A 24,961-nucleotide genomic window follows, 5' to 3' on the forward strand; every position below is an offset into this window, starting at 1 on the left:
AAGGTGGTAAATGACCTTTTAATGGCGTCAGACCGAGGCTCTGCATCTGTCCTCGTGCTACTAGACCTTAGTGCTGCCTTTGACACCATCGATCACCACATTCTTTTGGAGAGACTGGAAACCCAAATTGGTCTACACGGACAAGTTCTGGCCTGGTTTAGATCCTACCTGTCGGAAAGATATCAGTTTGTCTCTGTGAATGGTCTGTCCTCCGACAAATCAACTGTACATTTCGGTGTTCCTCAAGGTTCCGTTTTAGGACCACTATTGTTTTCACTATATATTTTACCTCTTGGGGATGTTATTCGAAAACATAATGTTAACTTTCACTGCTATGCGGATGACACACAGCTGTACATTTCAATGAAGCATGGCGAAGCCCCAAAATTGCCCTCGCTAGAAGCCTGTGTTTCAGACATAAGGAAGTGGATGGCTGAAAACTTTTTACTTTTAAACTCGGACAAAACAGAGATGCTTGTTCTAGGTCCCAAGAAACAAAGAGATCTTCTGTTAAATCTGACAATTCATCTTGATGGTTGTAAAGTCGTCTCAAATAAAACTGTGAAGGACCTAGGCGTTACTCTTGACCCTGATCTCTCTTTTGACGAACATATCAAGACTGTTTCAAGGACAGCTTTTTTCCATCTACGTAACATTGCAAAAATCAGAAATTTTCTGTCCAAAAATGATGCAGAAAAATTAATCCATGCATTTGTTACTTCTAGATTAGACTACTGCAATGCTCTATTTTCCGGCTACCCGGATAAAGCACTAAATAAACTTCAGTTAGTGCTAAATACGGCTGCTAGAATCCTGACTAGAACCAAGAAATTTGATCATATTACTCCAGTGCTAGCTTCCCTACACTGGCTTCCTGTTAAGGCAAGGGCTGATTTCAAGGTTTTACTGTTAACCTATAAAGCGTTACATGGGCTTGCTCCTACCTATCTTTCCGAGTTGGTCCTGCCGTACATACCAATACGTACGCTACGGTCACAAGACGCAGGCCTCCTAATTGTCCCTAGAATTTCTAAGCAAACAGCGGGAGGCAGGGCTTTCTCCTATAGATCTCCATTTTTATGGAACAGTCTGCCTACCCATGTGAGAGACGCAGACTCGGTCTCAACCTTTAAGTCTTTACTGAAGACTTATCTCTTCAGTAGGTCATATGATTGAGTGTAGTCTGGCCCAGGAGTGTGAAGGTGAACGGAAAGGCTGGAGCAACGAACAGCCCTTGCTGTCTCTGCCAGGCCGGTTCCCCTCTCCACTGGGGTTCTCTGCCTCTAACCCTGTTGCAGGGGCTGAGTCACTGGCCTGCTGGTGCTCTTTCATGCCGTCCCTGGGAGGGGTGCGTCACTTGAGTGGGTTGAGTTACTGACGTGATCTTCCTGTCTGGGTTGGCGCCCCCCCCCCCCCCTTGGTTTGTGCTGTGGTGGAGACCTCTGTGGGCTATACTCGGCCTTGTCTCAGGATTGTAAGTTGGTGGTTGGGGATATCCCTCTAGTGGTGCGGGGGCTGTGCTTTGGCGGAGTGGGTGGGGTTATATCCTTCCTGTTTGGCCCTGTCCGGGGGTTTCTTCGGATGGGGCCACAGTGTCTCCGGACCGCTCCTGTCTCAGCCTCCAGTATTTATGCTGCAGTAGTTTATGTGTCGGGGGGCTGGGGTTAGTTGGTTATACCTGGAGTACTTCTCCTGTCTTATCCAGTGTCCTGTGTGAATTTAAGTATGCTCTCTCTAATTCTCTCGTTCTCTCTTTCTCTCTGAGAACCTGAGCCCTAGGACCATACGTCAGGACTACCGGGCATGATGACACCCTGCTGCCCCCAGTCCGCCTGGCCTTGCTGCTATTCCAGTTTCAACTGTTCTGCCTGCGGCTACGAAACCCCTACCTGTCCCATACCTGCTGTTTTCAACTCTAAATGATCGGCTATGAAAAGCCAACTGAGAGACCTGAGCCCTAGGACCATACGTCGGGACTACCGGCCGTGGTGACTCCTTGCTATCCCCAGTCCGCCTGGCCTTGCTGCTATTCCAGTTTAAACTGTTCTGCCTGCGGTTATGGAACCCCTACCTGTCCCAGACCTGCTGTTTTAAACTCTAATGATCGGCTATGAAAAGCCAACTGAGATTTATTCCTGATTATTATTTGACCATGCTTGTCACTTATGAACATTTTTGAACATCTTGGCATGGTTCTGTTATAATCTCCACCCGGCACAGCCAGAAGAGGACTGGCCACCCCTCATAGCCTGGTTCCTCTCTAGGTTTCTTCCTAGGTTTTGCCTTTCTAGGGAGTTTTTCCTAGCCACCGTGCTTCTACACCTGCATTACTAGCTGTTTGGGGTTTTAGGCTGGGTTTCTGTACAGCACTTCGAGATATTAGCTGATGTAAGAAGGGCTATATAAAATAAAATTGATTGATTGATTGATTGATTGATTGCGTTTTCCTTTCTGATGTTTGGGCTGTGAGAGGTTCTCTATCTGCCCACACACAGTTATTCACAAAGGAGACTATTTCAGTTTTGATACAGTAGAACTATCTTTCAGTATTGAAGTGTGGAACGCCATTTGGGTCTTTGCGTGTCAAAAAAGATACACATCAAATAACACAATTCTATTATAGAATGTTGTGTGTGCTGAAGTTGCACGTGCAAGCCAATCATCTTTGAGTATTGAACAACTCAAACTAAACTAAATACAGTTGAGTGAGGTTTGAATGAGTTTCAGTCTATTTCCAAGTGGTTAATAGACTATATTTGTATTAGTTATTTCTTAATTCTAGTATTAACTGATCATCCCTGTCTTTCTCTGTCCTAGTCCCAGCTCCAGTGGTCGGGTGCTGTAAGCCAGAGGAGAGGCCCAGCCGGCCTACCGCTCCAGGGGTCACCCAGGGGTCGGTTAAGGCCCCCAGCAACCCACTGGGGTTCCGAACCAGAGCCCCCTCACTACCAGGGAGAAGCACTGCAACAGGTGAGCACACACACACACACACACAATACTTCCACAGATCCTTGGTGTATGCTTACTTTCACTCACTAACCTTTTGATTTTGAGGCCTATCACTTTAAGTCTGATGGCCTAAGCATAGTTAGCATTTAAACATGTGCAGATGTGTCTAAATGTGCTCAACATTACTAATCAGTTTCACTAATGAATCAGTTTCACTGTCTTTGATGTGTTTCTCTGATCAGTATCAGATGGAATAGTCTTATTTAACCCAGATGATGATGTCTCATCTGGTGCTTTGATTTAAACACACACACACACACACACACATACATACGCCATCTCCTTGACTTGAATGTCTTTTAGCTCAAATATGGACATATTCGTATTCAAATGTGTTCGTTTCTTCTGATCAGACCCAATGTGCTGTTCCAACAGAACCCCATAGTTTGGAATATTACAGAACCAGGATTGTATTACCAACCAACCTCAGTCCCTGTGTTGTCAATGAATATAGCACCCCCTTATATTGGTCATACAGTGCATTTGGAAAGTATTCTGACCCCTTGACTGTTTCCACATTTTGTTACGTTACAGCCTTATTCTAAAATGGATTAAATTGTTTTTTTCCCTTCATCAATCCACACACAATACCCCATAATGACAAAGCAAAAACAGGTTTTTAGACATTTTTATAAAAATAAAAAACAGAAATATCACATTTACATAAGTATTCAGACCCTTTACTCAGTACTTTGTTGAAGCACCTTTGGCAGCGATTACAGCCTTGAGTCTTCTTGGGTATGACGCTACAAGCTTGGCAAACCTGTATTTGGGGAGTTTCTCCCATTCTTCTCTGCAGATCCTCTCAAGCTCTGTCAGGTTGGATGGGGAGCGTCGCTGCACAAATATTTTCAGGTCTCTCCAGAGATGTTCGATCGGGTTCAAGTCCGGGCTCTGGCTGGGACACTCAAGGACATTCAGAGACTTGTCCCGAAGCCACTCCTGCGTTGTCTTGGCTGTGTGCTTAGGGTGGTTGTCCTGTTGGAAGGTGAACCTTCTCCCCAGTCTGAGGTCCTGAGCGCTCTGGAGAAGGTTTTCATCAAGGATCTCTCTGTACTTTGCTCCGTTCATCTTTCCCTCAATCCTGACTAGTCTCCCAGTCCCTGCCGCAGAAAAACATCCCCACAGCATGATGCTGCCACCACCATGCATTCCCGTAGGGATGGTGCCAGGTTTCCTCCAGACGTGGCGCTTGGCATTCAGGCCAAAGAGTTCAATCTTGGTTTCATCAGACCAGAGAATCTTGTTTCTCATGGTCTGAGAGTCCTTTAGGTGCCTTTTGGCAAACTCCAAGCGGGCTGTCATGTGCCCTTTACTGAGGAGTGGCTTCCGTCTGGCCACTCTACCATAAAGGCCTGATTGGTGGAGTGCTACAGAGATGGTTGTCCTTCTGGAAGTTTAACCCATCTCCACAGAGGAACTCTGGAGCTCTGTCAGAGTGACCATCGGATTCTTGGTCACCTCCCTGACCAAGGCTCTTCTCCCCAGATTGCTCAGTTTTGCCGGGTGGCCAGATCTATGAAGAGTCTTGGTGGTTCTAAACTTCTTCCATTTAAGAATTATGGAGGCCACTGTGTTCTTGGGAACCTTCAATGCTGCAGAAATGTTTTGGTACCCTTCCCCAGATCTGTGCCTTGACACAATCCTGTCTCGGAGCTCTACGGACAATTCCTTCGACCTCATGGCTTGGTTTTTGCTCTGACATGCACTGTCAACTGTGGGACCTTATATAGACAGGTGTGTGCCTTTCCAAATCATGTCCAATCAATTGAATTGACCACAGGTGGACTCCAATCAGGTTGTAGAAACATCTCAAGGATGATCAATGGAAACAGGATGTAACTGAGCTCAATTTCGAGTCTCATAGCAAAAGGTCTGAATACTTATGTAAATAAGGTATTTTCTGAAGAAAGAAAATTATACATTTGCAAAAATGTCTAAAAAACAGTTTTCACTTTGTTATTATGGGGTATTGTGTGTAGATGAATTTTAGAATAAGGCTGTAACGTAACAAAATGTGGAAAAAGGGAAGGGGTCTGAATACTTTCCGAATGCACAGTATAGAATATCTGTTTATTTCTATGGCCTCTGAAAGTGCCCACTGGATATGAATAATATTAGCTTGGGGTAGATGGAGAACAGTACATCTGCTGTAGCGACGTCATGTTGCCATGGTAGCAGTGACCACTGACAGTTAATGGATACAGTAGTCGGTATGTTAGTTGATTTTCCCTGTGGATTTCTGCTGGGTTGAAGTGTAAACATTATATGAGCACCAAGATGTTTTATTCCATTGTATCTAGGTCAGTCTGATTTTCTCATTGGTTTTAGCAACTCAACTTTCTAAATTCCTGGATATTCCCTCAACTCTCTCAATTCCCACAAATATCTAGAAATTTTTTCCCACTATATTGGACAATACCAAACCAAATATCAACAGACTAGCTGTTTATCTAACTATATCTAGTTGAGGATATGGCTAGTTTCTAAAATCATATTTCAACATAATCCTTTCCCTCCCCGTGGCCCAAATGACCCATCATCCTCCGATTCCCATTGAGTAGCAGTCTACAGGGCCCAGTTTTTCAAAAGTTATCTCTCCGGATTTCAGCAACCGGATAGGAGTCCTCATTCAAGTCCTCATTCAAGTCAGTGATTCTTCCGTTCTATTAATTATATTTCTATGGATTTAATCCTATCCGATAGAGGAAATCCAGATAGATAACTTTTTGAAAAGCTGGGCCCAGGTGATTATGAGGTGTTTCTCTATCCAACCTCAGCTTGTACCCTGTAGTAGGTGGACAGAGAGGCTTGTACCCTGTAGTTGGTGGACACAGGGGCTTGTACCCTGTAGTAGGTGGACAGAGAGGCTTGTACCCTGTAGTTGGTGGACACAGGGGCTTGTACCCTGTAGTAGGTGGACACAGGGGCTTGTACCCTGTAGTAGGTGGACAGAGAGGCTTGTACCCTGTAGTTTGTGGACACAGGGGCTTGTACCCTGTAGTAGGTAGACAGAGAGGCTTGTACCCTGTAGTAGGTGGACACAGGGGCTTGTACCCTGTAGTAGGTGGACAGAGAGGCTTGTACCCTGTAGTTTGTGGACACAGGGGCTTGTACCCTGTAGTAGGTAGACAGAGAGGCTTGTACCCTGTAGTTGGTGGACACAGGGGCTTGTACCCTGTAGTAGGTGGACAGAGAGGCTTGTACCCTGTAGTTGGTGGACACAGGGGCTTGTACCCTGTAGTAGGTGGACACATGGGCTTGTACCCTGTAGGAGGTGGACACATGGGCTTGTACCCTGTAGTTGGTGGACACAGGGGCTTGTACCCTGTAGTAGGTGGACACATGGGCTTGTACCCTGTAGTAGGTGGACACATGGGCTTGTACCCTGTAGGAGGTGGACACAGAGGCTTGTACCCTGTAGGAGGTGGACACAGAGGCTTGTACCCTGTAGGAGGTGGACACATGGGCTTGTACCTGGTAGTAGGTGGACACAGAGGCTTGTACCCTGTAGGAGGTGGACACAGAGGCTTGTACCCTGTAGGAGGTGGACACAGGGGCTTGTACCCTGTAGTAGGTGGACACAGGGGCTTGTACCCTGTAGGAGGTGGACACAGGGGCTTGTACCCTGTAGGAGGTGGACACAGAGGCATGTACCCTGTAGTAGGTGGACACAGGGGCTTGTACCCTGTAGTAGGTGGACACAGGGGCTTGTACCCTGTAGTAGGTGGACACAGGGGCTTGTACCCTGTAGTAGGTGGACACAGGGGCTTGTACCCTGTAGGAGGTGGACACAGTCTAAATCTCTGAGCTCTCCTTCAAGACCCAAGCTCCACTACTACACAGATACTCCATAAGACCACACTAGCCCTATAACCTGGTAGTCTCTGCTACAAGGCTACAGTTAGGTTTAGTCTGTCTGTTGACATGGGGTTTCACTACCATAGGGCTGAAGACTCCAGCGGTGACCAGCCAGGTAGCAGGCAAGCAGGCCCAGAACCCCCTACAGAGGGCCGGCTCGGCCAGACTCAACCGCCCCACAGCTGCTGCCACAGGTAAGAGTTCTGTTTGAACTTTTTGGTGTTGTTGGGTTTGGGTTTTGTGCTTGGCTTCAGTCTGCTAGTGTTTTGTGTTTTTCTGTGCCTAGTTCTACGTAGCGATTAGGGTTCCTTAAATGGCACTAGAGCCAAGGATCTTGCAGTATATTTAAGCAATAAGGCCCGAGGGGGTGTTGTATATGGCCAATATACCACGGTGGAGTGCCTGGACACAGCCCTTAGCCGTGGTATATTGGCCATATACCACAAACCCCCGAGTTGCCTTATTGCTATTATAAACTGGTTACCAACGTAATTAGAGCAGTAAAAATAAATGTTTTATCATACCCGTGGTATACGGTCTGAGATACAACGGCTGTCAGCCAATCACCATTCAGGGCTCGAACCACCCAGTTTATAATTTAGTATAGTGTCTCTGAAAAAGAGACTTGAGAGCGATATGATTCTCACACATACAGGTGTCATGGTTATTGTTGAATTGTGAGCGAATCTCCGCACACCGGTTATACTTTAGCACCCACGCCACAGGAGCGTGTAGGCCCCCAGTTACCATGGTAGCGCTCCAACTTCATCACACACTTGATTTGTGTAAAAAAAGACTTGGAACATTCCGGCCTCAACCGGTTAGGGGTTTCAGCCTTGCATTTTCCTTAATCCATGACAGCTTATTTAGAAAAATCTATGTTTGTGTCCGAATGGCCACAATATACAGTATGAAAGTGACGCGTCATTTTCCAAGAAGTAGCCTGGTAGTTTTTTTACTTTTGTAGGCATTTTGAATGGTCTTCAATGGGCAATGTAGCGCAATGGTCTTCAGCGCAAAAACGTCATAAAAGGCATCTGGCAGAAGTAAATTCATCCACAAACATGAATATAATTGTATATACAGTATATATATATATAATATACAGTGCCTTCTGAAAGTATTCAGACCCCTTGACTTTTTCCACATTTTGTTACGTTACAGCCTTATTCGAAAATTGATTTTTTAAAAATTATCCTCAGCAATCTACACACAATACCCCATAATGGCAAAGCGAAAACAGGTTTTTAGACATTTTTGCAAATGTGTGTATATATATATATTTTTGTAATACCTTATTTACTTAAGTATTCAGACCCTTTGCTATGAGACTCGAAATTGAGCTCAGGTGCATCCTGTTTCCATTGATTATCCTTGAGATGTTCCTACAATTTGATTGGAGTCCGCCTTTGGTAAATTAAATTGATTGGGCATGATTTGGAAAGGCACACACCTGTCTATATAAGGTCCCACAGTTGACAGTGCATGTCAGAGCAAAAACCAAGCCATGAGGTCGAAGGAATTGTCCGTAGAGCTCCGAGACAGGACTGTGTCGAGGCACAGATCTGGGGAAGGGTACCAAAACATTTCTGCAGCATTGAAGGTCCCCAAGAACACAGTGGCCTCCAACATTCTTAAATGGAAGAAGTTTGGAACCACCAAGACTCTTCATAGAGCTGGCCACCCAGCCAAACTGAGCAATCGGGGGAGAAGGGCCTTGGTCAGGGAGGTGACCAAGAACCCGATGGTCACTTTGACAGAGCTCTAGAGTTTCTCTGTGGAGATGGGAGAATCTTCCAGAAGGACAACGATCTCTGCAGCACTCCACCAATCAGGCCTTTATGGTAGAGTGGCCAGACGGAAGCCACTCCTCAGTAAAAGGCACATGACAGCCCGCTTGGAGTTTGCCAAAAGGCACCTAAAGACTCTCAGACCATAAGAAACAAGATTCTCTGGTCTGATGAAACCAAGATTGAACTCTTTGGCCTGAATTCCAAGCGTCACATCTGGAGGAAACCTGGCACCGTCCCTACAGGAAAGCATGGTGGTGGCAGCATCATGCTGTGGGGATGTTTTTCAGTGGCAGGGACTGGGAGACTAGTCAGGATTGAGGGAAAGATGAACGGAGCAAAGTACAGAGAGATCCTTGATGAAAACCTGCTCCAGAGCGCTCAGGACCTCAGACTGGGGCGAAGGGTCACCTTCCAACAGGACAACAACCCTAAGCACCCAGCCAAGACAACGCAGGAGTGGCTTCGGGACAAGTCTCTGAATGTCCTTGAGTGTCCCAGCCAGAGCCCGGACTTGAACCCGATCGAACATCTCTGGAGAGACCTGAAAATAGCTGTGCAGCAACGCTCCCCATCCAACCTGACAGAGCTTGAGTGGATCTGCAGAGAAGAATGGGAGAAACTCCCCAAATACAGATGTGCCAAGCTTGTAGCGTCATACCCAAGAAGACTCGATGCTGTAATCGCTGCCAAAGGTGCTTTAACAAAGTATTGTGTAAAGGGTCTGAATACTTATGTAAATGTGATATTTCAGTTTTTTGTTATTTAAATAAATTAGCAAAGATGTCTAAAAACCTGTTTTTGCTTTGTCATTATGAGGTATTGTGTGTAGATTGATGAGGAAAAAAACAATTTAATCAATTTTAGAATAAGGCTGTAATATAACAAAATTTGAAAAAAAAGTCAAGGGGTCTGAATACTTTCCGAAGGCACTGCATATATCTTAAATTACCTAGTTTTCACAAATGTTATGACATAATTGTCAAGCTAGCCCATTCAAAAGATTAGGGGACAGGAACAGGAAGTATGACGTAGGATGATCTCACTTGCACATCGTATTAGTGCATTTCCCTTGACAAATGTTGTCAAAGTTGCACTGTTGTTATATCACAGATGGGTGACTGAATAATTCTAGCTCAATATACAGTATAAGCCGAAACAGTTTCTATAACTATGAACTAACGGTTTCTATAACTATTACCCTCATTTCATTTAACTGAAGTTTTAAGTCACTGTGTTTAGTTCAAAGGTTTTCTATTTAAAACACAGTTATGGATGTCTGTAGCCTAATTGGGGAGATACGAGGGAGACAGTTATAAATAGAAGAATGTAAAAACGTGTTAGCGATTTGGGAAGCATTCCCATGTGTGTGTCGATCATTAGGAGCGTTTGGGTTGTGCGTTCTGGCTGACTAGCTCGGAGCTCACAGGCTCGTGTCGAGGGTAAACAAACACACAAAGAATGGCGTCCCGAACTCTTCCTGTAATTAAAGGGATACAGGGGACTGATGGAAATCACTTGGAGGGAAACTAGGCGAAACTGTCTCCTCTGTCACACACAGACCCTGTGCGCATGCATGGTAGCCAGCACTGTTGGATCTAGGCTCGTCACAGATGACGGACGGCCACGTTGACACTGCCCTGGCGTCGCTTCAAATACTTCTCTCACCATCGACTGTGCATTGTTGTGGACATGTGTGCTCTAACGTTACGATGCCCATCTGTTTTAACTGGCATGTTAAACTGGCACCATGTGGAGAAGAATAGGCCAGTAGTTTGTTGAGCCCAATGTAATGTGTTGACACTAGGTCCATTCGTCCTGCAATCTCTCTTGTTGGCAGTTGGCAACGCTGCCACTACTATAGTAAGGACATGTGGTCCCAATGTGCTCCTATCAACAGGTCTCAGATTAGTTTTTGTTGCTCAGCTCATAATGGTTAAGGTTAGATTTGGGTTTGCGATTGCTGATCCCAAATCAGTCTTTTAAAAGCAGAAAGTGCAGTGTTTTCAGTTAACATATTTAGGCCATCTCACCGAAGGCTTTGTGAAGAGTGGATGTGTTCCTGGAGGCCTGGCGAAGCCTGGGTCTGTGGTTAGTCCTTTCCCTCAGCCTGGGCTGGTCTTGATTGGGCTAGGCCACGGCGCCTGGCTGCCTCTCTGCTGCGGTCGCGTCAGGAACTCCCACTGGGGGTTTGTGGGGAGCCACCAGTCACAGACATGCTGTCACCCCCGCCGGCGTACCACCACACACACACACACACAGTATTGCACACATAAACAGTATACACACACACACACACACACACACACACACACACACACACACACACACACACACACACACACACACACACACACACACACAAAACAATGGCTTTACAGGCCAGCGGTTACAATGGCTGTTGAAGCTGTCTGGCAAGATGCCTGTTTTCAGTTTTCTTTTATAAGACAGACTTTATTCATTTTGTTGCCCGCTGCCTAAGTTTAGATATTGGATCAGTGCAGCTCTGCTATGGGACTATTTATACTTCAGGGCTGAGTTGTGCTTTATATGTACTTGAGTTGTCTTGGCTTGCAGCTCAGGACACCGTTCTCAAGTGGGGCTCTTACATGAAGTGACCACTTGGAGATTCTTCAAGGGTTAATTTTTGACCTCTCATTTGTCAAACTAAAATAGTGTTTTTGTTAGTTCTGTCACATTGTTGGATTCAGGACCATGCAATGCAGGGTTGTCATTTCAGCAAACCCTAGGGTATGGTGACAAGGAGTTATTTACTGCCTTCCCTGCCGCTCCCAGGCGTCCGTATGGTCCTAAAGTCAGACCGCTCAGAGGTGGCACCACAGGTCCCAGAGTGATGTGGTACATCGTTTTCCCTGATCTGGTAACCTAACCAGGTAAATCTCTGGACCTTTTACAGTATGACGGGATTCATCTGTTGTAAAAACATTTCTAATCAGGTCACATGGTTTTAAAACACTCCTGGAAAACTCCTGGCCATGGGGAGGATGAAAACCCTGTCAAACTGCAGCAACCTTGTACTTGTTCATATGAATTATATTTTAAAGCAGGACTTTGGGGGTTTCCTATACACAGACACAGAGAAAGCAACATGGTTGGACAATAAAACTCACAGGGCTGAGCTTGCTTTATGCAGGTTTGTATCATGTAGTCCAGCCCTATGCAACTGTAGGCCTAATTAAAATCACAGTCTGTCAGCTATTGTCTTTATTGATTCATTCCATTTAATAATGTTGGATTACAAAAAGTCGAGGTAGCCTAGTCAGCCCAGGTTTGAATATAAACCAAATTTGATCCCATTCACCTTTTCTCACAAACAAATGGGCTATAAATACACAACGTTTTAATACCGCTTGGTTTACCCTGGCCAGAGGGACAGGATGTATAGTAGGCTAGTCTATGCAGCTGCTGTTGTCAGTAGCCTACAGTTGATCAGACTGAAAAATAGTCTTGTTTCCATGGAATACAGCATGTCAGATCTCTAATGTTTAGTGTATAGGCTGCTATATTTATGGAAGAGTTTTGGCTTGTGTCTGTCGGGAGTAATGATATGAAGGACAGAGAAACTGTGCGCAAGTTCAGAAATCATGAGGCTATTCTGTAAAAAATGCTGTGCGTCAATATATTTTATTAAACTATACTGAGCAAAAATATAAACGCAACATGTAAAGTGTTGGTCCCATGTTTCATGAGCTGAAATAAAAGATCCCAGAAAATGTACGTATGCACAGAACGTTTATTTCCCTCAAATTTGGTGCACAAATTTGTTTACATCCTTGTTAGTGAGTATTTCTCCTTTACCAAGATAAAGCATCCACCTGACAGGTGTGGCATATCAAGAAGCTGATTAAACAGCATGATCATTACACAGGTGCACCTTGTGCTGGGGACAATAAAAGGCCACTAAAATGTGCAGTTTTGTCACACAACACAATGCGACAGATGTCTCAAGTTTTGAGGGAGCGTGTAATTGGCATGCTGACTGCAAGAATGTCCACCAGAGCTGTTGCCAGATAGTTTTATGTTCATTTCTCTACCATTAACCTCCTCCAACGTCGTTTTAGAGAATTTGTCAGTACGTCCAACCAGACTAAAAACCGCAGACCATGTGTAACCACGCAAGCCAAGGACCTCCACATCCGGCTTCTTCATTTACATTTACATTTTAGTCATTCACCTGCGGGATAGTCTGAGACCAGCCACCCGGACAGCTGATGAAACTGAGGAGTATTTCTGTCTGTAATAAAGCCCTTTTGTGGGGAAAAACTAATTATGATTGGCTGGGCTTGGCTCCCCAGTGGGTGGGCCTGGCTCCCAAGTGGGTGGGCCTATGCCCTCCCAGGCCCACCCATGGCTGCGCCCCTGCCCAGTCATGTGAAATCCAGAGATTAGGGCCTAATGAATTTATTTAAATTGACAGATTTCCTTATATGAACTGTAACTCAGTAAAATCTTTAAATTGTTGCATGTTGCATTTGTATTTTTGTTCAGTATAAATCAAAAGATGCGCTGCCACACCTGATTGAAAACTAAATGCCGCCTTGCCACACATTTTCCGGCAACCCTGAGACCACTAATACCACTAAACTGAATTAGCCTTTTAAAAGGGAATTGGAATGATTTTAGTACCCTATTTTAAATTGTTGGTGTTGAGCTAGGGTATGGCCATACCCAATTTACGTCTCTCTCGCTCCGTCTCTCTCTCTCTCTCTCCATCTCCATCTCTCTCTCCCCGTCTCTGTCTCCATCTCTCTCTGTCTCACTCACACACAGATACATTTCTCTCTCTCACACACAGATTTCTCTCTCTCTCTCACACACATACACACAGATTTCTCTCTGGAGTGAAGTTGTCCCTGTAAACCACGGCTGCCTCGGGGGAGAGGAGAGAGGGATGTGGAGTGGAGAGATGGAGAGGGAGGGATGAGGGGAGAGGGGTGTTACGAACCCAATAACTAGCCTACTAATATTGTTGCACTTGCTAGGGGTCTTAGGCCTAGTAACCTGAATGAATGTGTGTATTTGTGAGAAATCAGCATATGCGTCTAGGTGTTGAATGTATATGTCCAGGGAGACAGCAACCGTACCGTGGTCCAGGGAGACAGCAACCTTACCTTGGTCCAGGGAGACAGCAACCTTACCTTGGTCCAGGGAGACAGCAATATTACCTTGGTCCAGGGCCAGCTCTGTCTCTCTTGACCTCTGGGTCGGCCAGTCCAAGCAGATTATTATTTGTTCAGATGGTGAAAAAACATAAATATGTACAAAAGGAAAATACTAAAGACATTCCCAAACTAACGACTCATAAAACTAATGAAAGGCCTCAACAAAACCAGCAGGCTCCCCAAGCTGCCACTGTGACATCACCTTCATTGGCAGCAGCTGATGTGCTTATCAAGACTTGGCTCAGCAACTAGACCTGGTTGCTGCCCCCTGGGGGTGGAGTGTGGAAGTGTATCCTGGAGAGTGCGTCTGATCAATGTCCTAACACTAACCTTCCCCCCCATATCATAACAGGGGAAGAGGAAGGAGTGCCATCACGTGACTGACACCCACTGACTCACCTTTGATCATATGCCCCATTCGGTACCACACCCTCCAATGTGCTCCAATGCGTATCTTGTCCTTATTGATTAGCGTACGCTCCCAATTTTATCAAAACGTTTTATAGGTTGGGACATCACTATCTATTATATCGATTAGCATGAATTCAATTCATAAACCCACAACAGAATGTCAGTCGCATTGAATCCCAGCCATCTCTATGGTCCATTGCGTTTCTATGCGTCAACATCCCTATCCTCTGGGGTGTGTATTCCATGCTGATTCTCCAGAGAGTGAAAAGAGAAACTGAATGATGGAGATGGACAGCCATCCACAGGCTGCCTATACAGACACACTGTAGGACAGTGTCACTCATCAATATTCTGAGGCGTGTGTGTGTGTGTGTGTGTGTAAGCACATGTGTATCTCCCTCTCACTTGCGCTCTCTCTCGTGTGTGTGTGTGTGTGTGTGTGTGTGTGTGTGTGACAAAGGCATCCTTTCACAGATGCCACCCTCCCAGTGAATAGACTTAACACAGCACCTGCCACGGAGGGAGGGAGGGAGAGAGAGAGAGGGGGAGGGAGGGAGGGACTGAGTGAGTGAGTGAGTGAGTGATGGGGACTCCTGCTTTCAAGGATCCACATTTTCTTCTCTCCTTTATCTCTGCTCTCCCATCAGCTGTAACCTCGGTATGAACCATCTGCATCCTCCCACCTTCTCTTTTTCCTCCCTCCATCCATCCATCCTCCCCCTCACATCTTCACCCTGGGAGAGAAGTGGAGAGAGAGTGAGAGCAAGCGAGAAAGAGAGGGAGTGAAAGGCAGAGTGAGAGAGCTAGCGAGAGAGAGAGATTATTCTCAGATCCCGCCCACTTGCCGCTCTGCGCACACTCCTCCCCCTCCTCCCTCCTCCCTCCTCCCTCCTCCCTCCTCCCTCCTCCCTCCTCTCCTCCCTTCCTCCCTCCATCCCTAGCAGCATCTCTCTGTGTATTTGCTACACAGTACTATCGAAAGGACCAGTGAGTGAGCTTTGTCTAACCGTGTGTGTGTGAGAGTGAGAGAACATCTAATGCCTATTGGTCCCAAACGCTGCAGTGTGTGTGTGTGTGTGTGTCCGCGGCGGTGTGTGTGTGAGGCATCACTAGAGGACATTGCCTGCTACTGCTGAACAGCTGAAGAAGAGGAGATAATCTTCATCATCATCAGTGTTTCTGCCAACGTTTCATCCTTTCTGTCTCTGAGGATTCTACTACAGACTATACCTGGACTACCTCTCCATACTGTTACTGCCTCTACTGTAAGTGGCAGAAAAACAATGCTATTTTTGGCGCCATTTTCTCTTGTTTTCCATTGGCCGTGGGTACAGCTCGAGTTTATTGTTTCCCCTACGCTCCCGCACTCATTCACCTAGTCTGGAGTCTGTACTGGAGGAGTATCTACCTAGAGACTAACCTAGTCTGGAGTCTGTACTGGAGGAGTATCTACCTAGAGACTAACCTAGTCTGGAGTCTGTACTGGAGGTGTATCTACCTAGAGACTAACCTAGTCTGGAGTCTGTACTGGAGGAGTATCTACCTAGAGACTAACCTAGTCTGGAGTCTGTACTGGAGGAGTATCTACCTAGAGACTAACCTAGTCTGGAGTCTGTACTGGAGGAATATCTACCTAGAGACTAACCTAGTCTGGAGTCTGTCCTGGAGGAGTATCTACCTAGAGACTAACCTAGTCTGGAGTCTGTACTGGAGGAATATCTACCTAGAGACTAACCTAGTCTGGAGTCTGTACTGGAGGAATATCTACATAGAGACTAACCTAGTCTGGAGTCTGTCCTGGAGGAGTATCTACCTAGAGACTAACCTAGTCTGGAGTCTGTACTGGAGGAGTATCTACCTAGAGACTAACCTAGTCTGGAGTCTGTACTGGAGGAATATCTACCTAGAGACTAACATAGTCTGGAGTCTGTACTGGAGGAGTATCTACCTAGAGACGAACCTAGTCTGGAGTCTGTACTGGAGGAATATCTACATAGAGACTAACCTAGTCTGGAGTCTGTCCTGGAGGAATATCTACCTAGAGACTAACCTAGTCTGGAGTCTGTACTGGAGGAATATCTACCTAGAGACTAACCTAGTCTGGAGTCTGTCCTGGAGGAGTATCTACCTAGAGACTAACCTAGTCTGGAGTCTGTACTGGAGGAATATCTACCTAGAGACTAACCTAGAGACTAACCTAGTCTGGAGTCTGTCCTGGAGGAGTATCTACCTAGAGACTAACCTAGTCTGGAGTCTGTACTGGAGGAATATCTACCTAGAGACTAACCTAGTCTGGAGTCTGTACTGGAGGAATATCTACATAGAGACTAACCTAGTCTGGAGTCTGTCCTGGAGGAGTATCTACCTAGAGACTAACCTAGTCTGGAGTCTGTACTGGAGGAGTATCTACCTAGAGACTAACCTAGTCTGGAGTCTGTACTGGAGGAATATCTACCTAGAGACTAACATAGTCTGGAGTCTGTACTGGAGGAGTATCTACCTAGAGACGAACCTAGTCTGGAGTCTGTCCTGGAGGAGTATCTACCTAGAGACGAACCTAGTCTGGAGTCTGTCCTGGAGGAGTATCTACATAGAGACTAACCTAGTCTGGAGTCTGTACTGGAGGAATATCTACCTAGAGACGAACCTAGTCTGGAGTCTGTACTGGAGGAATATCTACCTAGAGACGAACCTAGTCTGGAGTCTGTACTGGAGGAATATCTACCTAGAGACGAACCTAGTCTGGAGTCTGTACTGGAGGAGTATCTATCTAGATTCCAAATAATCTTTTTATATTTTCCTCTAATTGTTCCCTCCTTTTTTCTTTGCGTCTATACTAGAGGAATATCTCACCAGAGACATGTTATGGTCTCCTAGACTCTCTCTGTCTAACTTCCATGTGAAGTTGACAGCCAAAGGATTGTTCCGGAATCTCCAACTCCTCTCGGGATGCAAGAAGACCACTGTGGTGTTCCATGCAGGTCTGACACACACACACACACACACCCCCATCCACCTCATCACTCCATCCATCGTACCCCTCCTCCATCATCTTATCTCCCACGTTCCCTCTTTCTTCCCCCGCACCGCGGCAGCCATTGTTGCCTTGCAGTCCTTCTTTACAAGGGGGTTCTCTCACTATTGTGTTTAGCCGCCATGTATACAAAAGAGATGCCACTCTCTCTGAGTGTGTGTCTGTGTGTGTCTGTGTGTGTGTGTGTGTGTGTGTGTGTGTTTTCTACACGAGTGGCTCCACCATAGCATGGTGGTGAATAGCCGGCAAGGCAGGGGGCTCCTTCTAACCATGAAGCCCAGAGGGGCTGGACTCACATGGTACCCAGACACACAACCCACAGCCTCATCTGGCTCCTACTAGCTTTACCATCATTCTGTCATTAAACCACTATGTCTAGGCTATATTTGGAACAGGCCTTTTCTTTGTATTCTGTGGCATTGTATCTATTGAAAAGCAGTACTATGGGCTGGCATGCTGGTTTTGTGTCAGTCACGAGCTTGACTAAGTATTTTTTTCTCCCTATTTAGTCTTTGGCATTTTGTCTATTGAAACCTGTACTTTAGCCTGGCATGCTAGTTTTGTATTCAAACTAGACTGCACATATCTGGCTGCATACTATTTCTGTTATTAAATGCTTATATCTATACCGGCTAGAATAATAATATTTGATAAGCAGTGAAACGGAGTATGTAATAGTAGAACGGTAATATGACGTGTCGTTTTGTATCCAAACCCAGGCTGCACGTGTCTGGCTGAGGGCGGCCTCCATCTTAGTGGTTTAGAGACCCACTTCTCTGCTGTGAGAGAAATGTAGGTTACAGCAGGCTTTAGTCACTGCCTGCTCTGCGCTGCGGTTCAGGCAAGGATGCCCATTCGTGCAAGAGCTAACCTCAATGTTTTTTCACAATGTAAAAACCGCTACGTTTTTTCAACGTTTGCCTGATGAGGGAATTATCTAGTGGAATGAGGACGGAATATTCCAAAGTAGGGACTAGGGAGAGATGTTCCCTTTCTAAAATCTGTCTGGTGTACTGGAGAGTTTAGTGGTATTTTGAGAGCGATAAGATTATACATTCTCTATGGGTGATTTTTGTATTTATTTATCAGAAGCATATTTTTCAAAACTATTTAATTTATTTAATTATTTCAGCCAGCCATGCCTTCTGGTTCTCATATTTATGTGCCATATTTTGTGATGAACAGATATCAAATATGTCACCTAGTTTTTTTTTTTTATACCAGGCAGCCTGTTTTTAGGCAAATGTAATACAGGTCAGTAAGCATTTCTGTACAGGCATACTGCTGCGCAGACCCAATGAGTGGAGCACTATAAGGACACCAGTTCAGTGTTGCTAGGCACACATGTGCTAATAACACCCCATGTTCTCTCACTCACTCCACACACCGACCACAGGAGGTTGATGGCACCTTAATTGGGGAGGACGGGCTCGTGGTAACGGCTGGAGCGGAATAGGTGGAATGGTATCAAACACATCAAACACATGGTTTGATGCCATTCCATTTGCTCCGTTCCAGCCATTATCATGAGCCGTCCTCCCCTCAGCAGTCTCCACTGACATCGACATTTCTCCATGTGTTGCCATGGAAACAGACGTGTTGGGAGTTCAGTCGCCTTGGGCTATGAGGCCCCAGTTATTGCAGTTAATGAACTTTGACTTTAAGTTAATGAACTTTGAATCTAGAAGGCTAGGGGTCCTTCTAGATTTTCTGGGAGTCTGTAGCCGTGTCACCGTGGATGCGTTCACTTACGTCTGCATCTCAAATGACACCCTATTCCCTATATAGGGCTCTGGTCAGAAATAGTGCACTATATGGGGCATAGGGTGACATATGAGAAGTAATCGGCCTTATTAGTGGCTTGTTTTATTTACATTGTGTCTTACACTTCAGTTCTAATCGTACACATATTCCATAATCACCTCTTGGTTGTCAAAGAGAGAACATCTAATACTGAGAGAACATCTAATACTGAGAGAACATCTTATACTGAGATAACATCTAATACTGAGATAACATCTAATGCTGAGATAACTTCTAATACTGAGATAACATCTTATACTGAGATAACATCTTATACTGAGATAACGTCTAATACTGAGATAACGTCTAATACTGAGATAACATCTTATACTGAGAACATCTAATCTTATACTGAGATAACATCTTATACTGAGATAACGTCTAATACTGAGATAACGTCTAATACTGAGATAACATCTTATACTGAGAACATCTAATCTTATACTGAGATAACATTTTATACTGAGATAACATCTAATACTGAGATAACATCTAATACTGAGATAACAGCCGGTTAAGATGTTCTGTGAAGCCCATCATAGGCCATGCTAGCACATAGACTCTCGTCCTCCTGCCTATGGCCCAGCAAGCTTTTACATGGGTGCCATCCAATGCTGCTAACGCCACATCTTTTTAAATACCGTACATCAAAATCAAAATCCTAATTTACTAAATCTGCTGCTTACACAGTTTGGGGATTAATACCGTCGCACTTTTCATTTTTCCAGATTTGATGTTTCATCTGAGCACGGCAGGGGGCATCTTTAATCCCACCCAGGTTAAGTGTGTGTGTGTGTGTGTGCGCACAAGTAATGCTTACTGCCACTGGCTTTTGAGGCTATTGTAGTTTGCCAGAATGCAGAGAGTGAGAGTTGGATAGAGAGCCAATCCCTCATCAACTGTACAGTATTAATAAGGAAAGACTCTCCTGACTGCTGCTCCAATGGGCCGGCTGGCAAATTAAAACAAAACCCACTTCATAGGAGGGATTAAGACTGGATTAGTGTGTGCGTGTGCGTGTGTGTGTGTGTGTGTGTGGGGGGGGGGGGGTTAATGGGCATCGTTTTGGCAGTAGCTTTTCCACCCAGATCAGCCTTTCACAGCGCTGAGCAGCAGTCAGGAGAGTCTTATTAATACTGTACAGTTGATGAGGGATTGGCTCTCTATCCAACTCTCACTCTCTAAATTCTGGCAAACTGCAGTAGACTCAAACACCAACATGGTTTCAGTTCGGTTGGGAATACGTTTCAAAAGGGTTTGAGCTACACAGATGACAGATCTAACACACACACACACACAGCCACACCATCCTCAACTAAAAGACGCCCTCTCCGCTCCGCTCGTCCTCTTCCTCCTCTCATTCAGCCTCTCATCCCTCCCCGATATCCCTTTTAGTAGCGCCTCTTAAAGTCTCCTCTAGACACTGATCCAAGATCAGTTTAGTGCTTCTCCCCCTAATGGTTACGGTAATGACTTGTGGACGAAAAGCTGATCCTAGATCTGTGCCTAAACCTAATTTCGATCCAGAGCCTTTTTTTCTTGTAAGATGCGTTCCAAATGGCACCATCTTCCCTATTTAGAGCACTACTTTTAACCAGTGCGCTATATAAGCAATAGGGTGCCATTTGGGATGCGAACGTAATATCCCACTGCATGCTAAGTGGCTAACTGACTGACATCTCTCTCACAGACTGGGCCCTGAACCTCTATCAGCCTGCATGGCAGATCCCAGGTACACACTCTGCAAAATGTCCGCTTGACTCTTTTTCCCTCCAAAAAGGAGAACGGAGAAAAAAGATGCAGGAGACATTTTGTAAAACGTGGTGATATGTTGCTGAATATGATGGAAATAGCCATATCTGAAGCCCCCCACACACAAATATTTGAAAGTAAACAGAAATACTACTGCCAAAAATGTCATACAATACCGGTCTATATATTGGTCCAGTGACTTTTTATGGAATAGATATCTCAACATCAGCCTATAAAATCAGGCTAAACCTCCATGGTCCACGCCTTTTTATGAAATAGATATCTCAACATCAGCCTCTTAGGTAGATCAAATCAGGCTAAACCTCCATGTCCTTTGTTTTGGTTGTCTTTAGGAGTTTCCGCCCTAACTGAAGTAAACCAAGATGATTGTCATAAATTACAGTCGTTTATGCTTCTGAATGAAGAGTGTGTGTGTGTGTGTGTGTGTGTGTGTGTGTGTGTGTGTGTGTGTGCGTGCCTCCTGGGAGGATGTTTTGGTTTCCCCTCCCTGGTGTGTTTAAAAGAGATTTAGTGATTAGCGGTCACCCACAGGATGCCCCTGTGTGTGTGGGTGTGGTGTTGTCTTTTGGGTGCTGTGGTAGGATATGAAAACACAGGATGAAAGAAGGCACCGTCCCCCTGTTAGCTCAATCCATGCATGGGGACATCCGGACTGGCAGTGGTGCGACATGCTCGAGGAAGCGTTGAAACTCTATGTGTGTGTGTCACAGAAAGTCTCTATTCATTTGTCTGTCTGTGTGTGTGTGTGTTTGTGTGGGGGGGGGACACACACACGTTTCAACACCTACTCAAGCATGTCCCACCACTGTCTGTCCGGATGACCCCATGCATACACACACTGCCACACAACACTGATGCATTGAATCTAGAAACATAAAATGCATGACAAGAAAATACACCATTTTGTATGAGAATGACAGGAAGACTGAATACGTATTATATATATAACCCAAATGGCGGATTAGTGTCAAACTGTTAATAAATTATATGGCTGTTGACTAATAGGATAATGCAATGTAATTGGAGAGTGGATTAGTCAAATGTTGATATGAGTGGTTCTGTTGAGCCCATGCTGGGTATTGTAAAGCTAGAGAGATTGAGCTCCATTCTAGTTATTGTAAAGCTAGAGAGATTGAGCTCCATGCTGGTTATTGTAAAGCTAGAGAGATTGAGCTGCATGCTGGTTATTGTAAAGCTAGAGAGATTGAGCTGCATGCTGGTTATTGTAAAGCTAGAGAGATTGAGCTCCATGCTGGGTATTGTAAAGCTAGAGAGATTGAGCTCCATGCTAGTTATTGTAAAGCTAGAGAGATTGAGCTGCATGCTGGGTATTGTAAAGCTAGAGAGATTGAGCTCCATGCTGGGTATTGTAAAGCTAGAGAGATTGAGCTCCATGCTGGTTATTGTAAAGCTAGAGAGATTGAGCTCCATGCTGGTTATTGTAGAGCTAAAGAGATTGAGCTCCATGCTGGGTATTGTAAAGCTAGAGAGATTGAGCTCCATGCTAGTTATTGCAAAGCTAGAGAGATTGAGCTGCATGCTGGGTATTGTAAAGCTAGAGAGATTGAGCTGCATGCTGGGTATTGTAAAGCTAGAGAGATTGAGCTGCATGCTGGGTATTGTAAAGCTAGAGAGATTGAGCTCCATGCTGGTTATTGTAAAACTAGAGAGATTGAGCTGCATGCTGGGTATTGTAAAGCTAGAGAGATTGAGCTGCATGCTGTGTATTGTAAAGCTAGAGAGATTGAGCTCCATGCTGGTTATTGTAAAGCTAGAGAGATTGAGCTGCATGCTGGTTATTGTAAAGCTAGAGAGATTGTGTAGGCGTAGGCTGATACAGTAGATCAAAGCCTCATACAGTACAGTGGATACTGTGTGCACGTGTGTGTGTGTGTGTGTGCATGTTTTTATTCCAGCCCTGTTTTTTATAACTCAACTGTCTGAGATTGAAGACCGTGATTAGTTGATTATTAGAATCAAATGTGTTAGTGCTGGGCTGGAACAAAAACCTGCATACACTGTATCCCTCTAGTGACAGGACTGCCCATCGAGGTGACACATGAAGCCTGTTTGTATGACTGTGAAGTCATTATGGGGTTGTTGACAGTATGGTGGCCATAAGGGGGCAGTATTACAGTATGTAACCCCCTTAGGGAGACGGTCATAGCTCAGTTGGTTTGGTGATGTCACCCTCATGGTGTTATAGCACTCTCCCTCTCCCTCTCATTGAGTTGACTGTGTCAGGGGGACAACTTTAAATGTAAACCCTATTAAAGAAAGCTTTACTAACACCATTTCTATTTGATAGCTTTAGGGAAAGATAGAGATGGTTGATATGGCATTATTTATAAAAAAATATGAATGATTACAACAGTGAGATTATATCACTGATGATTATGATGATCAACATGAAGTAACAATATCAATATCAGGGATAACTCTATTGCAGTTTCAGTCAGGGATGAAATCTCCATGGTCCACTTTGCTCTGAGACAGCAAAATATATGAGAGAGGGATGGAGGGAGAGGAGAGGAGACAGCAAAATGAGGGATGAGGGAGAGAGATGGAGGGAGGGAGGGAGTGGGGGGGGGGGGAGGAGGAGGAGAAGGGGGGAGAGAGAGAGAGAGAGAGAGAGAGGCTTTTCAACTTCCTCTGAGGACACACTGAGAGGGAAGTTGGAGTAAAATTAGACCGCAGACACACACAAGGTCACAGGCAAACACACACACAGTCAGTCTCCCATTTTGAACACTGCATGCAGTTTCAGTCAGGGATGAAATCTCCATGGTCCACTTTGCTCTGAGACAGCAAAATGTATGAGAGAGGGATGGGAGGGGGGAGAGAGAGAGAGGATGATTCTTGATGCTAATGCACTCCTAATGCATCCTGGGATTCTACCTCGGGCCCATCATTACAGAGCTATCCCAGCATGCACTGCTTCTTAGCTCTACTGGGGTTTCAGTCTGTGTCTGCTCAGAGACCGTTAGGCGTATCCTCCTGCATGCTAGTGTGTTTGTGTTGTGTTTATATGTTTTATGTGTGTGAGGGGGTTGTGGAGAGTCGAATGCAAGAGATCATGCTAAACGTCGTGGCCAGCACACTCAACCGACCTTGCTCTCTTTCAGTGGACAAGAACAAGGCGCGGGGGGCAGCAGTGGGGAGGACCCCCTCCCAGACCAGCACCACTACTCAGGCAGGAGGCCCCAACCAACCCCAGCCGCCCCAACCAGACCTGGTCCCAGTCCCTGCCGTCCCTCTCCTAGTCCAGGTACCAGTGGTCTCGGCATCCCGCCCAGCCAGGGCTCCAGTGGAGGCTAAGCCGGCCACCGTGGCCCAGTACCAAGACCAGGGTGAGAAGAAGAACCGGTGCATTCAGCAGCTCCGGAGGCTCCTGGAGCAGGGCAACCGGCGGATAGAGGCCCTGGCTACCGTGGTGCAGCACCTGTTCACCGAGGTAACACTGGAATATGGCTGGGTTTTAATGCACCTTGGTGTGCTGTTCTGTCACTTTACCCCTACCTACATGTACACATTACCTCGACTAACTTGTACCCCCGCACATTGACTCGGTACCGATACCCCCTGTATATAGCCTCATTATTGTTATTTTATTGTGTTATTTTTTACTTTAGGTGATTTTGTAAATATGTTCTTAACTCTATTTTCTTAAAACTGCATTGTTGGTTAAGGGCTTCTAAGTAAGCATTTCACTGTAAGGTCTACACCTGTTGTATTCGGTGCATGTGACAAATAGCATTTGATTTGATTTGATTCGTTTTGTTGGTTGTAGTTAGGTGCTTGGTGAGGTAAGAGGAATGTCCTCGGTCTGTTTTTAGTAACTGTCTTTGTCGTTATAGAGGTCAAACAACCATATCCCCTGTGTGTGTTTGAGTAGTACCATGGATGTTATTCATGTAGCAATATAGATATAGTGGGCGCATGTGTCAAATAAAATGTGATTTGATTTGCTCTCCATTTTCACTCCTTCCCTTGTTACTCTCTCTCGTCTTTCTTTCTTTCTTTCTTTCTTTCTTTCTTTCTTTCTTTCTTTCTTTCTTTCTTTCTTTCTTTCTTTCTTTCTTTCTTTCTTCTTTCTT

General features: G+C 45.2%; 1 protein-coding gene across 1 annotated transcript in view; it reads left to right on the plus strand.

The window, feature by feature from the left end:
• The window catches only part of LOC311110443 (uncharacterized protein), a 73,358-nt gene that overhangs the window by 37,166 nt on the left and 11,231 nt on the right, over positions 1 to 24,961 (plus strand). The window contains exons 5-7 of the mRNA XM_084188990.1: positions 2,818 to 2,970; positions 6,957 to 7,064; positions 23,990 to 24,355. Of these exons, the coding sequence (XP_084045116.1) occupies positions 2,818 to 2,970; positions 6,957 to 7,064; positions 23,990 to 24,355 (627 nt within the window). The remainder of the gene's footprint in view (positions 1 to 2,817; positions 2,971 to 6,956; positions 7,065 to 23,989; positions 24,356 to 24,961) is intronic.

This window comes from Coregonus lavaretus (genome assembly GCF_964263955.1).
Source record: "Coregonus lavaretus genome assembly, contig: SUPER_35_unloc_6, whole genome shotgun sequence".
Lineage (NCBI taxonomy): Eukaryota > Metazoa > Chordata > Actinopteri > Salmoniformes > Salmonidae > Coregonus > Coregonus lavaretus.